We start from the raw sequence: 16,182 nt of genomic DNA on the forward strand, positions 1-16,182 counted from the left end.
TTTTATACAAAGTGGGTTGGCCCACTATATTTTTATTTTTATTATCTTGAAAAAAAATCATAATTGAAGACCTAAATACCCTTATATTTTACGGAATTTCAACGATTTTTTTGACAGAGGACAAAAAATGGTCATACCATAATAATACTAGGACTAAATAGGGATGTTCTAAAAAAGGAATAAAAATAAATTGCCACATATAAATCTAGGACAAAAATGAAATTAACTCGAAAATAAATTAAGGCAAAATAAGAATTAAGGAAGTGCGGGAAAATTGGGGAAATGGGTAGAAACATATAGGGGTAGAAAAAAAAAACACTATGGTCCCAATAAGATAATACTAGCTAACAATTTTCAAATTCACAAACATGAAACATGATATGTGTTGGGAAACTGGATGTATCCTTGCGTGAATTGTTGTGTCATCTGGATTGCAAGAATATAGTAAAGTAAAGAGAAGACTAGATACAACTAGAATCATCAATGTATAACTACTAGATACACAGAGAATCATCAATGTATAACTACAATACTACTGATGAAGACATGGGACCTCGGGGACCCATATTTTTTAGAAAAGTCTTGGCCCAACCGCCCAAGCAAGGTATCTATCTTTATGGGTGAGGTGTTGGCCCAAAAAGAATAATGAAAATCTATTGGGCTAAGGAAAAAAGGAAACATGGAGCAAAATAATATAAGATGTGCAGCCATGGGGTATAAACCCACAACCTCAAGCATAACTACACAAGTTTCAAACCACCAAGCTACTCAAGGTCTTGTGTACTAAAGAGCAAGGAGCTCCACTTATGCATGGGAGTGCGCTGGGAGTATAGTCGGGGAACATGTGTGTGACCAAGAATGAAGGTTGTTCGATGTCATCCATTGGTCAACCATCCATGAGGCCTTCAACAATATAAATAGGGTGCATTTCCTCCCCTTAAAAACTATCCCTTGGCTCACCAAATTAAACCCCTTATGATTAATTGGTCTGAGCCTTCTCTCTCCTACAGCCGGTTGGTAGCGGGGGCCTGATCTGTCAGCCCCTTTCGGCTGACCAGTTAGCCCTGGCGCCAATACTCCTTCTCTCTCTCTCTTTTTTACTTAGACCTTACATTTTGTTATCATTCTTTCAAGTCACAAGACAAACCGCCCGTTTCCTCGCCTCGCAACTGTCCAGTCAGTCGTCTTCAACTCTCCCTGTCTATTTTACTTGCTTCCCAATCTAGGTCTGTGTCATGCCTAGATCATCCTCCTTCTCTGAGCCACCTTCTTCCATTGGTTCATCTTCATCTTCTTCCGAGCGGTTATCCTCTTTAGATGCTAGCTCGCCCAATTCACGGGTGGTTGCTGAAGGGTAACCATCCATTCGAGGGCATCGACCTCTCAACCTTTCTTTATGCCTGTAAATTGTCTTCCCACTCTCACTCGCCTACCACCTTTCTACCAGGTTATTCTGTCTTTCTACTCTAGCCGCTTGCCGGACACTTCTGTCTCCTACACCCCTGCAGTCTATTCCCTTCCCAAGCGACGTGGCCACTCCCTAACAATCTTCCTACTTTTCCTTGGTTCTCCATTTGGCAAGGGGTCACGACTTTTCTGAGAATATCGGTCATTTTCTCCCTTGCACCTTTATTTTGATCAAGCCAATCTGAGATTTATTCAACCAATGTTGGTCCATCAACTGACGTCATCCTAAATATGACTTAGTTCATTCTCGATTATCTCGAGGATTGCTATGTAAGGGTGTTTCTACTGGCCGTTAGGTATGTGTTTCGCATTCCCCCTCACCCTCTCTTCAATGAGATCTGTAAGTATTTTTGTTTTGTGCCTAGTCAGTTGCCTCCCAACTCTTTCCGAGTCTTGCTGCGTTTCTATACCCTTTGTAATCATCTTGGTATCAGTCCATCTTTTCCACTCTTTACTCAGTTTTTCCAAGTAACCGCAGTGGGGACTCGGTTACCTGGCTCTTTCTTGATATCTCAACGTGACGACCTACACTTTCTTGTCGGCATTACCTAGTCCATAAAGTTCTGGAAGGAAAGTTTTGTTTTTGTTCGTCCTACTTTCAAGCTTAACCGTCCTCCTGCATCGACCAAGGAACTAGCCCAACATGTAAAGGCTTTTCGCAACCTCTATTCGGTGCAGGTGAGAACCTGGACCCGACTGAAGGCTCTCAAGAAAGTTGGGTTGTTGCCTGTGGGTGCTACGGAGACTGGTCTACATTCTTTACCTATTTTTTTCCATCTTTTCGGCTTTACTGCCAGCTAATCATCTCTTATTTGATTTCAGGTAATTCATATTCAAAGCTTGATCCTGACATCAAGGTTTCTTTCGGCTCGCCTCTTCGTTCTAGTAGTACAACCTCTCTTCCCGCGTGATCCCTTCGCCCAACCCATCAGAGAATGGCTACTCGTTAGGAGATACTTTGTGTATAGTATCACTACAACATTCGATCGCAGACCGCCCAAAAGTAGTGTAATTTTCCCTGTTGACCGATAGTCCCTAAAGTCCGCGGGGGACGAGAGCCCGCGAATGTGACAGATAGCTTTGCTATACTGGGTATGTAGGCTTAAGATTAGTTGTTATGCTTTCAACTTTTAGCCTCCCTACTTGCTGTCTCTTTCCTTTCGAGTTAGGTGATTTCCATCACTATGGAGGATGATGAGCGTGCTCGGGCACGCTCTTCGGAGATGGAAGCTCTCTGCACACGTGTGAGTGAGTTGACCGAGGAGCTCGAGAAGGTGACAATGTACCTGGTCGACCTTTGCTCCCGTTACAAGAACTAAGTGTTGAGTGTTGAGTGTTGAGCTTAGTGTAGCGACTAAGGCGGCGCCCCTATGAGCTCAGAGGGTAATGGAACGCGCTAAAAGCCACCGATGGGGGCTATTGAGAGGCCGAGGAGGCCCTTCAATTTGTGGTGGCAGATTATCGAGCCTTGGAGCAGTTTAGATTGAACGCTCTAGAGGAAGTCCGGAGGTCGGCTGTCGATTGGGAGGTAATCAGTAAAGAGTGGTTATCTACCCCGAAAGGTGTGAAGTTTGTAGTTAAGATGACAGGGGAGGGTTACTACTTTGGGATGCGAGACATACAGTAGGATTTCTATGATGCTATGAAGGTGGCCAATCCTTAGTTCAGACCAACTGATCTTGCTTTGCCGCCTCTCCTCTATCCTTGAGTTGACCGACATTTGAACGAGGGGTCGGCTTCTCCCACACTAGGGCCAGGGGCAGAGCATACTGGACTAGTGGTGGGTTTCGAGCAGATTCGAGGCTTGAGCGAGAAGCAAGAGATCCCAATGGATCACGAATATCTAAACTCGTCTGCGAACCTTCAAGTGTTGTTGGATCTCTCCAACCCAGACATTTTTGTTGGGTACTTAGATAGCGTGGAGATTGCGAACGTGATCAGTCATCATAATGAGGGTGCCAAGCAAGGGGATGCTTCTAGCCATGCTCTTGCTATCTAGATTACGTAGTGACTTTATATTAATTTGTAGGGAAAATGGCACTTTTTTCCCCTATGTTATGTGCATATAGTATTTTTTTCTCTTGAGTTATTAAAGTTGCAGTTTTTTCCCCTCAGTTATTTTAAAAGTTGTAATTTTTTTCCCTGTAATGTTAAATTGACATTTTTGCCCTTAAAATAACTATTTCATTTATTTTTATTCTCTAACCAATTATTACTAATATGTATGGAAAATCATGGTTCGATATGAACCTAATCGAGCACTGTAGCAATTGAACTTAAATTAAATAGTATGAACGTTTACGGTTACGATTCAGAACCGAAAAAAATTATATAAAATAATTGTTGAATTTAGACTATTTTTAAATAAAAAATAAAATTATAAAAATAAATAAATAAGTTTTGATTGGCAGTTCAAAATCGAAAATTGGAACCGAACCGTACGGATTTATCAAAATAAGTGTTTGACCATTTTCACTATATATGATTGTGGTTCAATTCCGGTTCACGGTTCAACAATTATTTAATTTTATTTTTTCGGTTCTGAATCGTAACCAGAATCGTTCATACTATTTCGGTATGATTGCTATAGTATTTGGTTAGGTTCGAACCGAATCGTAATGATCCATCCATATAAGTAATAATTTGTTGGAGAAGAAAAATAAATGAAATAATTATTTTTAAGGATAAAAATGTCAATTTAACATTTCAAGGGGGAAAGATGTCACTTTAATAACACAGGGGGAAAAAGTGCTATATGCACATAACATAGGGGAAAAAGTGACATTTCCCTATTTTGTATGCCTTGGGGGCTTTTAAAACTTTGATTAATGAGTTCAACTTCGCCTTTTGTGCTTCAATATTTTCACATCAACTGTTCTTTATTTTTTTTTAGTATATTTTTATTACCGAATGATTTTGACAACGCTTAGCGCATCTGTTGGTCCCGATAGGGTAGGGAAAAGTCTAGAGGGGGGGTGAATAGACTTTTCTAACTTTTCAAAAATATTATAACACTTCAACCGAAAGAATCCAAGTGAATAAATTCAACTTGAATTGCGCAGCGGATAAATTAACGGTAAAGTGCTATAATCAAAGTTACGCAAAAACGAAGAGCTTCACAACATGCAACACGTTAGAAACGTCAGATATAACTCAAATAAAGAGTATATAAAGTTTGGCTCGCATGCGGACGTGGGAACTATCAAACCCAGATCAAAAGATATAACTAGTTAATAGTTGGGTTCGTAGCATAACAACAAATATAACTTTCACAGGATGAGGTTGAGTATGCAAATATGTCTTGTATGCAAATAAGATGTCACGTGAACCAATAAAGCATATAGCAATAAATGTGACAAAATATGCAATGCATGTGATGCTCAGATAGATAATTATGCAAGCAGATATATGAGCATATAAAGTAAATGACACAGGGATTTATAGTGGTTCGGAGGTGATGTAATCTTCCTACTCCAATTTCTCCTTCCTCCAAGAGAGATTCCACTATTTTCAATCACCCAGATACAATAGTGAATCTGTGCTCTTCTGGCACTCCTCTACTCCGAATGCACTTTCGCTACAACAACACTTAAACCCGAACGTCTTGCACCCAGCTACGTTCGCGAGCGTCTTGCACCCAGCTACGCCTTTCAACCAAGTGTTTTGCACCCAGCTACACTTAGCCTCCACAAGTGTTCTGCACAAAGCTGCACTCCTCCGAGTAATTCGCACAAAGCAATCAACCAAGTGTTTTGCACCCAGCTACACTTAGTTTCCCCCGAGTGTTTTGCACAAAGCTACACTCCTACAATTTCTTTTCAAGAAATAAAATATTTCTTTTCTAAGACTTGATTTCTCTCGTGTATAGCTCACTGCTTAGCACTTTCAAATCTGATATCACTTTGTTGTGTATTCAGTGCTAATATTTTTCTTCTGTGTCTGTTCCCTTTTCTCGTCCGTCACAGTGTTTCTAAGTACTTCTTCTGTATCAAGTCTTCTTGGGTTTATATAGCTAATTTAGCTATTTGCCCGTTGTAATTCTTCAGAGCATTAAATGCTTTCAGATGGTCTTTGTCAACTTTTGATGGCTCCGTCAGATGAATTTGAATTTTTGCTTCTGATAATCCTCCAACGTTCTTCTGTAATCACTGATATGATTTTTCTTGTAACTTGTAGCCATCCATTTTTTACTTTGGTAGTGTAAACACTTCACATTGTTCATAATCCATCAGTCAGGCTGCTCTGAAAATATATCTATTCGGTGACTCTTGCTTGAGCATAATTGATGCCTCTGAAAAGTATACTGACTTTTCTCATGATGATCTTCAGATCCTTGTAGCAATTTTGAATTCACCTTTCTTGAATAAAAAAAAATAGACTATCCTATCTTCCTCCTTGGTTATGCCATACTCATCCTCAAAAATGATTTTTGTCTTTCCCCTATTAATTTGGGTTTCACGTAAATCATGCATGGCATACTGGGTTGACCATTAAGTGTAGGTCATCCTCATCCTCCTTTCAAGAATATACATAGTTAGCCTCATCTCCAAAATGACTTGTAGCTAAGTCATCCTCATCCTCCTTGAATTAATTCCAATAGGCTAAGTCATCCTCATCCTCATTCTTGAACTTAAATTCGGTCAAGTCATCCTCATCTCCCATCTTGATTTAATTCAAGTCATCCTCATCTCCATTCTTGAATTGATTTTCGGCCAAGTCAACCTCATCTCCAAACTTGATTTAATCTTCGGCCAAGTCATTCTCAATGGCCAAGTCATCCTCATTTCCATAACTTAAAGAGGCAAGGTCATCCTCATCACCACAAATATTTTGTGAGAGAACCCATTCGAGATTGACTTCAATTTTGACTTTTAATTGCAACATTTTCATCACGAATTAATTAATTCTTTCAAAGAATTAATTCTTGCAATTCGAACCGTTGACTTGCTCCAAGATGCCTTTGAGTCTTGATCAATCTTCTAAATTCTTCTTCATTTGTAAAGTGGAAGCGAATGACTTACAAGTATAAATTAAAAATTTATACTATTGTAATTTCCGCTTAACCGATTCGGCTCGTACTCGACGTAATCCTATACTAGACTCAAAATAAAATTGGGGATCTAATATTACATTTTTGGTTCATCAAAACAATTACAATATATTCCTAACAGCATCCATCGGCCCGCCCCAATTTTATATTGAGCTTCGTGTATCCGGGCGATCCTGTGATCCTAGCTCTAACTGTCCAGTATATGCTTGGAACGCGTACAGGTCGACTGGTCACCCCAACTGACCGGTCAGCTAGGCGGTTGGTCTAGCTTGTCGACCTCCCCTAACTAACCCGTCAATCTCTCTCATCATCTATTTTAGTCCGTCAATCCAGTCTACGTACCCGACTAGTTTACCTGACCAATCCACCTGACTAGTCCCTGACCAGTCCACTTGTCAAATTTGTCTTACCTGTCTACCCGACCAGTCTTTCCTACCAGTCCACCTTACCAGTCTAAACAACCAGTCCACCTAACTAAAGCCGTCAAAATGGCTTTTACCCTGCGGGTCTACTCGTCACGCCCCGCCGTAGATTTGGGCTTCTTACCCTGCCTCGCTTAATTGGGTCACGGGTCGTCCAAGCGAGGCGAGGCTCGCGACCTGCTAAAATTTGTTATGAATGAATGTATTTAGATTTTGATTATGTCTCTAGGACTTAGAATTACTGTATCAAGACTATGATAAACTCCCCTGCGTTCCATTGTAATAGTTGAAGTAGTAAACCAGCCCAGACATAGACCAACTACAATGAAGATCAGCAGATGAAGTAGGAAGAATGCAGCATATCAGCAGATGCAGTAGCCCAATGCTAAGGTAGTGAAGGGAGAATAACAACTGATCTAAAAGAGTGAAGACATAGCTCAATATGTAGAAGCTAAGTAAGGAAGGAACAACTGACTTGGAAGAAGTCAGAAGACTTGGAAAAAGGCAAATCGAAAAAGGTTAAAGACTTGGAAGAAGGTAGATCAACTAAAGGTAGCAAAGCAGTAGACTTGAAGGAAATAATTAGCCGAAATCTACAAATTAAGAAGCTACCAACGTAGAAGTAGAGGAAGATTCCAAATCAAGACGAAGATCAATATGTTTAGATCAAGACAAAGTACAACACGTCCAAATTTGAATTAGCGCAGCACTTGAGGAAAAGGATAAGGTTGTTACGCAACAAGACAAGGATGTACAACTGCACAATCATGGAGTTTTTGGCACTATGGACACCTGTCAAAATGTGGTGCAACGGGCAGCTTCCAATTGAGGTTGTTTTTACTAGCCTACCCCCACCTCTATCCTATAAATAGAGGGCTCCGAAGTTTAGAGAAGACATGAAAAAGAGAATGCAAAAATATAGGCATGAAGTGAAAAGCAAGGTGCAAGAAAATCAAAGAAAGGTGAAAAGGCGTTCAAGTTATTGTAAAAGTTTGAAGGAAGAATATGAACATCAAGGCAATGTCTAGATAAATTTCATATATTTTTTACATTCAAAAGAGATAATGCGTGAATGAGAAATTTATTGTCAAAATTTACCCCTTAAGTTGTGCAAAGTGAAGGTTGGGAATGCTTGAAGATTCGTTTGTCTATATTGAAAAAGTATGTGAGTTTGAATTAGTATAAATATATATTTTTTCACCTTGAAAGTTGTAAAATATGTTGTTAAAAGACTCTATTTTGTGCACTCACGCAATGCATACAAAATGAATTGCGGAAAATAAGTGACCTACCTTAGATATCAAATTATATCTAACATCTTGTTCGTGAAGGTTTTGCTAGGGGTGGGCGTTTCGGGCTTTGGTTCAATTTTTTTTCGGTTTGAAACGGTTTGGATTTAATTCGGTTCGGTTTAAGATCCCCAAATTTCAACATTTCTTAATTTTTCGAACATACTATCACATAAATTATATCCAAAATCTAAACATTATATAACAAAATAGCAATTCAAAGTTCAAACATACTAAAAAGTACTAATTGTGAGGTAAAAAAATAATTGCGGTAAACAACAAAAGTACAAAGTAGAGAACAAACTATAAAAAATCAAATAAAAAATTTAAGAGAGATACTAGTGAAATTAGGAACAGAACGACGGAGAAGGCATCAAGGGACTTAGATTTACTTCTTTATTATTATTGTTAATGTTGTTAATATTATTACTGTTGTTGTTGTTGTTGTTGTTGTTATTATTATTAAAACCCAACGGTATTCGGTTCAGTTCGGTTTTACCAAATCGTTCGGTGTGATTCGATTTTTAATCAAACCGTTCTATTTTTCAGTATATTACTAGTTCGGCTCGGCTGTGGATAAATAAATAAAAAAAACTAGTTATAAATAAAAATTTAAAAAAAAAACCTAGCTTTTGACTAACAACAAAAAATTATGTGTAAGTTGAAAAGTTATGAGTTATAAATGAAAATTTATTCAGCTATGTAATTGTGTTTAAAATTGTAAGGTAAAATTAAATATTGATTGAGGATAATATAGTAAGTTTTTATTTTTGGTAAATTCACCGAGTCTTTCTTCGTCCGTTTAATGGTAGTCCACCCGTGTGCGCTCTATCGAACCCAGGTTCTCTTGAAATTCTGAAAAATTATTGCATGGACCGTGGTCCACACAGTTGTGTGGACCATGGTCCATGCAATAATGATTGGAAATTCTTGNCTTCGTCCGTTTAATGGTAGTCCACCCGTGTGCGCTCTATCGAACCCAGGTTCTCTTGAAATTCTGAAAAATTATTGCATGGACCGTGGTCCACACAGCTGTGTGGACCATGGTCCATGCAATAATGANAATGGTAGTCCACCCGTGTGCGCTCTATCGAACCCAGGTTCTCTTGAAATTCTGAAAAATTATTGCATGGACCGTGGTCCACACAGTTGTGTGGACCAAAAATAAAAAGTACATTATCTTTGTACTGAAGGTATATTATTTTTGTACTTTAGGTACATTATTTTAGGGTACATTATTTTTGTACTGAAGGTACATTATTTGATATATACTATCAAATAATGTACCTATAGTACAAAAATAATGTACCTTCAGTACAAAGATAATGTACTTTTTATTTTTGGTCCACACAGCTGTGTGGACCATGGTCCATGCAATAATGATGGTCCACACAGCTGTGTGGACCATGGTCCATGCAATAATGATTGGAAATTCTTGTGTGTGGACCATGGTCCATGCAATAATGATTGGAAATTCTTGCTCACTTGCCACTTGAGCTATCCCATTGGGTTTCTCATTTTTTTTTTGAGTACTATTGAATCTATTACAAGGTAGTATATGTTTTATACTTTCTTTATATGTTGCAACTTAAAGAGTCAATAAACCACCACCGAATTCAGATCTTCCCTCATGGAGGTGATTGAGTGATTGGCTATTTTCTTATTTAACCCAGGAATATATATAATACTCCGTAATAAATATAAAACATGACAACATTTAATTAAAAAAAATAGTTCAAATTAAAACAAAAAAAAAAAAAAACCATTTGAAGGATTGAATTAAAAAATTGATCGTGGCAAAAAAGGAGCATGTATGCAAAATTAAGGAGGAGACTCCATGGGTAATGAAAACCTTTATTCTCTCAAAAACAACTGTCCTGAAAATACTCACAGCCCTTTGAATGCTTCTTCATTCTATCACCCTCCACAACTCTCTCCTCTTGCCTTTCTGCTCTGATCTTTCTAATTAATCCATCATCATTTTAATTATTATCTACTTTGCGTTTTCGTTTCATCCAACAAGCTAAGGCTCCTCACCTTCACAGCATCACGAAATGGTATGCTTCTCGCTTCGATCTTCATCTATATATTTTCAAATACATAATATGCCCATACAATATATATAATTAACATACATGCATATATGTATTTTAAACAAAAGTAACGTTATGGAGGATTGTATGCATCCATAAGTTTATCAGTACGATCGATCCTGAAAGTTGATTGTTCTCAATTTAATTTGGATTTCACTATATATATTGTATTTGTTAATATGGTTCTAGTATGTATGCATACTTTTGCTCCGATATGATGGTGATTTGTGAAATTCGTGATTGTTATATATGTGAAATATAATGCATGCATAATATAAGAAACTGCAAATTCTATAGTATTGTTACAGAATTTTATTAGTGATCGGGGGATAATATGATCCAAAGCTGATTGCGGGTCCAACATTAATTTTGTGATTTTAATTTCATTAAAATCAATAAAGAGCATTGCATAGAATGAGAAAATTATGTAACTGTAATTGATTGATATGATTGAACGAGAAAGATATATGTGTATGTATATGTATGAATTAATGTTGTGTTATGAGTAATGGAGTTTGTTGGAGGGGGAAGATATTGATAATGGTGTTTGACTAGGCAAATTCTGCATCTGGTGTGGGTGTGGTTGATGAATGCAAGCTGAAATTCATGGAGTTGAAGGCAAAGAGGTGCTTCAGGTACATTGTATTCAAGATTGACGAGGTGAGCCAGGTGGTGGTTGTAGAGAAAATGGGCAGTCACGAAGAGAATCATGTGGATTTCACCAACAGCTTGCCCGCAGATGAGTGTCGATATGCTGTTTTCGACTATGATTTCACCACTGATGAGAACTGTCAAAGGAGCAAGATCTTCTTCATTGCGTGGTAAATTACTGGCCATTTTGATTGATGATGATGAATGATTAAATGGTAGGTAGGGTAGGGTAGGGTTCACCTTCTATGTAAAGGGTCAAGTCCATCAATTGGTGGTGGCTAAGGGATTGTTGGACATAGACCAGTAAAGGGCTAAGTCCAGCATCTGCTTCTCGAGTGATATGATGGCGATCTATAAGGAAATAAAGCTTTTGGCATAGTGATAAGCATTTGATCCTAATATATTGTATATGTAGGTCTCCCGAAACAGCAAAGATAAGGAGCAAGATGGTGTATGCAAGCTCGAAAGACAGATTCAGAAGGGAGTTAGATGGGGTGCAGGTGGAGTTGCAAGCAACTGATGCTAGTGAGATGAGCTTGGACATCTTCAGAGACAGAGCTCACTAGACACAATCTCTCATCTCCCACAATATTTCTTAGTACCTACTGGTACTATACTACTGCTGCTTCTACTATAATTTTTACTTTTACTGCAAATTAGGCTTTCAGTTTAACTTATTCATAAGAGTCTCAATTGGGCTACTATGGCTGACTGTTGAGGGTTTTGTTACCACAAGCATCAACTTGTTATAGACTTTTTGTCTTTAATTATTTCTTCCAAACCTTTTCTATGTTCATTCAATACACTACTTTACATTGAACAGCTCTACCTCAATATTTCATTCTATTTGCTATGCTGTCTGCCTCTCTGTCAACATACCAGCATTCTTGTAATCACAAGGTCACGAGTTCGAATTCCAGCCTTCTTGGTTTGAGTCGGTCAGCTATAGACAACCTAAGTTGATTTATCTCCTTCTAGTCCTTTACCTACTAGGGTTACAAGGCAAGATTTACCCAATGCACATTGTCGGCTAATAGCTGCAGGTTTCCCTCGTCACCCCAGAAAAATATAAATAAATTGCCCCAAAGATTTCAGAAACAAGTTTTAGACCAGATTTGTAGTCTTGCAACACTAAATAACATATACCAAAACAATACTTGCAGTGCAGTAGGGTACAATACTAGACTAGACCAGACCAGACCAGACTAGATGGATACATTCTTATACAAACATCAACTAGTATATGCATACTCTCGGGCACATAATATAAAGTCAATGTCCAGAATTCTACAGCTGGAGCTACTAAAAAACAACCAGCTCAAAAATATAGACAATCTGGTTCTCTAGATGGACAAGGGACTTTAATGCTCTGCAGAGGAGCAGTTCAAAGTGCTTTCGGTCAAAAACGCAGGATATATGCTGTACGTGTCATTGTGTCCTAAGAAGCTCATGTCGTTATAGGTAGGGAAATCCAATAGAAGTTGTAGAGCTGATTCAGATGAATCTTCCAACTCGTTGGAACATGATGTTTCAGACCCTTGTAGGGGATCATCGGTGTAAGATCTGTTACTCTTCCCCTCTGGATCTTCATTTGGGTTGCCCCCTGCATCTGCAGAACCAGCTAGAGTGATGTCCATCTCGGTGGTGGTTCCTGAAGCTGACCCATATTTTGTTGATGAAGATGCTTGGGAGATCGGACTTTGACAAGCAAATTTGACTCCTTTCTTTAACTTACGAAATGCTTCTCCTATCTCCGAATTCCATATGCGTAGGAAAAAGTCAGCTTCAGAACCTCCAATTGTTGATGGAACCAAGAGTTTTGATTCTCTTGAAAGGCGAGCCTCAGCTTCAAGCCTAGCACTTTCCCATTGTGCCATGTGGCGGGCAGAGGGGGTTGTAGGCAGTCTCCTCTGTGGCCCATTAGATTCAGATGAGGGCTCGTGAGTCTGAGGATCAATGCCCATGGAAAGCAGGCGCTTCTTCAGATGGGTATTCCACAAGTTCTTAATCTCGTTATCAGTCCTTCCAGGTAACTGGGAGGCAATTGCAGCCCACCTGGGAGGAAACAGATTGTGTTAATTATTCCTGCTATGAAAATTCCATGACTATTCAAATGAAGCTAACTAAACCTGTTGCCAAGAATGCCATGTAATTGTATCACAAGCTTCTCTTCCTCAGAGCTGAATGGACCTCTTTTGATGTCTGGCCTGAGGTAGTTTGTCCATCGGAGACGGCAACTCTTCCCACAGCGAAGAAGTCCTGCAAGTTGGAAAATAACGAAAGATATTTCCTAAATGAGAACTTGTTCTTAAGAGAGAATTATCTCTTTAATTGAAAGAAGAAATCACATTTACCATCTTAGAATTCAACATAAAGATACAGATTAGAGAAAGAGGAGAACAATCAAGGATTACCATAAATTACAATGATAGGTAGAATAATGTTACTGATGCGGTCCCTCAAAAACGTATATTATATTTTTATGAAACATGTTACATTAGTCAAAATCAATACACGAACAATATCGTATTTTCATGAAGGTAATCTGTAATTGACATTATAAACCACCAATTCTTCCCGCAAATTGAGCAGCTGATTGCTCCTCTAGAGAAATGAGAAGCATAGCTTCCTTTTTGTTTCTTCCAAGTGAATTTATCCAAATGCAGAGTCAAACACTATTTTGACAAGAAAATATTTCATTTTCAAAGATATGTATATCACAACTTATCCCTACAAGCATCTATTAGCTGCAGATTGAAAAAGATGGTGAGAGCTGTAGAATTTATGGAAACCTGATTTGCGGAACTGTTATTGCTAAAACAAATTAAGATGCTAAGTCTTGAATTTGTAGTACACTACCTGTTATTAACAATTGCCAGTCATCCATTATAAAGATTCATTCTTATAAACACAATGCCTAGGGACAACTTTTAGCTATATAGATCCCTCGGTTATTCTGTTCACAAGCAAATACTACGTATTAAATAACATTATTCAGAAAAGACTCTAGCAAGACAGTCATTAAAGATCATAATATGCCCATATAACAGTAATAGGACAGATCACCAGTTTTATGTAAGACAAAGGGAAAGATACCTTAGAACAACCAAGGAAATATTTTAAGAATTAATGTGTTAATTAAAGGATCGCAATAAGTTAAAAACAAGTAAGATTCTAGACATTCACTGACACTGCGAATCTTGTTTTATCAGTGCAATGAATAGGTTAGCTCTTAGCAGATAATATCTTCCTAGTGTAGTAATGTGATATGAGTTTCAGATATGCAACTTACAAACTCAAAACTGAGAAGACATGCTAGTGACATTCAAAGAAAAACTTTTTCTCTAGAGCATATGCCCTGATGGTTCATTGATTTATCTTAAAGAGCTTAGAAAATTTGATCACTTCACTTATTTAAAAAAAAATAAATAAATAAAATAGACTGCAAATTGGCTATTAGTTTAGTTATTATGCTCTAAATGCTTTTCTTTTACTTGAAATTTATCCTCAAAAGACTTTCTAATAAAGTGATGTAATATCAGTTTCAAATCAGTGAGGAAATTACAACCCAAACTGAGGAGCAATCAGGAAGTAAATTACAGCCCAAACTGAGAGGCAACAGAAACAATTTCTATTCAATGAAAAACTCTCTCTATGTCATATGCCTTAATATAGTTCATAAAGTTCTCTTAAATGGCTTGGATAAACAGGATAACCAGTCCTCCAACATAGTTGAGTACTAGCAATACTACAAAGTACAAATGCTTCTTTTTAATTGTAGATTGTTTTCAAAATACTGTAAAACAATGAAGGACCAAGAATTAAGGAGTGAAGTTTGCACCTGCAAGCTTGGGAAGAGAACGCCAGCTGCCTTGCCCATTCTTCTTGATGAAATCAATGAGCTTTTCATCTTCTTCAGGAGTCCAAGGCCCTTTCTTCAGCCCCTTCTTGTCACAACAAGGTGTTCTACCCATTCCCACTCTCTTCCCCCACTCTCTAGTTCTCTGAATTTAATTTTCCTGCAGTGATCAATAAAAGAGCAGGGATTTAAGCATTAAAACATAAATCTTTGAAAGGACCACAAAGAGTGTGTATGATTTGACAAGTCATATGGGAATAGTACCACACCTACTCTGCAGCAGACCACATAGCAGAAGAAATGCGACTGGCGAGACCCGATGCCGGTTACACATTTATTGCCATGATATGATGTCTATATAGTGTCTATGGGTGACTGTAAATACAGCCTATGTGAAGACTCTTAGTAATTCAATACCCATGGAGAATTGCATCCACAGCATCTTATATTATATTTTTTCAAAGATTATTTCCTTGACTATACTCCCTTCAAATGACAATTTGTGCATACTAAAAATAACATACAATTTACCAACAACCTGCAGTTAGAATGGAAAGAACTCGGTCCTATTTGAGCAATGTCTTGGTTTCAAGCCTTTTGTGAATGGAGCAACAACCATTGAGAGAGTTCCCACTATGACATTCAATAGTAACTAAACTTCATATTTTTTGAGTACTAACTAAACTTCATATTAGTTTTAGTACAATATAATTACTGGATACCAGGGGTTTTCTATCGGAGTACCAAAAAAAGATGATAACATATAGAACTGTTGAATGATTAGTTCAACACTAACAAAAAATTTACATTTACATTTTAGTCATTCTAGTACATATAAATAGATAGGTATACACAATTGTTTACAGTTTTTTTTTTAATAAAAAGCATTGTTTCCTAGATCTCATGTTTATATTTCACTCATTCTAGAGCAAAATAAATATATAGATGTTCACTATCTTTTACCTGTTTTAAAAGTATCGTTTCCAACATTAGGTCCATACAAGTATAATGTGTATGTCCAAGCAATTTAACTAAAACTAAGTAGTGACACTATTCTCCTTTTATGCCTATAAAAATGTATATGCATATACACACAGAGAATCACAAATAATGTTTGCCTCTTTACTCTATGTGCCTTCAAGAAACGAGGAGAAATAAATGATTGATGCAATATAACACGGAAGAAGAATTTAATGGTTTCCCTCCCCCCCCCCCCCCCCCCCCCCCCCCCCCCCCCCCCCCCCCCCCCCCCCCCCCCCCCCCCCCCCCCCCCCCCCCCCCCCCCCCCCCCCCCCCCCCCCCCCCCCCCCCCCCCCCCCCCCCCCCCCCCCCCCCCCCCCCCCCCCCCCCC

At 38.3% G+C, this 16,182-nt stretch overlaps 2 protein-coding genes across 4 annotated transcripts in view; one reads left to right on the forward strand and one right to left on the reverse strand.

Annotated features, from left to right (window-relative positions):
- The first annotated feature begins 10,065 nt into the window (after nt 1–10,065).
- LOC116029551 (actin-depolymerizing factor 10-like) lies at nt 10,066–11,737 on the forward strand. The gene is made up of 3 exons (XM_031271602.1): nt 10,066–10,285; nt 10,877–11,142; nt 11,388–11,737. The coding sequence occupies exons 1-3, from the start codon at nt 10,283–10,285 to the stop codon at nt 11,536–11,538; spliced, it is 420 nt and encodes a 139-aa protein (XP_031127462.1). The 5' UTR covers nt 10,066–10,282; the 3' UTR covers nt 11,539–11,737.
- Nucleotides 11,738–12,061: 324 nt separating this feature from the next.
- The window catches only part of LOC116029550 (transcription factor MYB17), a 5,390-nt gene continuing 1,269 nt past the window's right edge, over nt 12,062–16,182 (reverse strand). The window contains exons 1-4 of one of the 3 annotated variants that reach the window (XM_031271599.1): nt 15,096–16,027; nt 14,814–14,991; nt 13,102–13,231; nt 12,062–13,027 (exon numbers count right to left, since the gene is read on the reverse strand). In XM_031271599.1, coding sequence (XP_031127459.1) covers nt 12,334–13,027; nt 13,102–13,231; nt 14,814–14,946 — 957 coding nt within the window. In that variant the 5' untranslated portion in view covers nt 14,947–14,991; nt 15,096–16,027 and the 3' untranslated portion in view covers nt 12,062–12,333. Of the gene's footprint in view, nt 13,028–13,101; nt 13,232–14,813; nt 14,992–15,095; nt 16,028–16,182 lie in introns of those variants that run through there. The other 2 variants (XM_031271598.1, XM_031271600.1) reach the window with 2 other exon arrangements.

This window comes from Ipomoea triloba, chromosome 9 (assembly GCF_003576645.1).
Source record: "Ipomoea triloba cultivar NCNSP0323 chromosome 9, ASM357664v1".
NCBI lineage: Eukaryota > Viridiplantae > Streptophyta > Magnoliopsida > Solanales > Convolvulaceae > Ipomoea > Ipomoea triloba.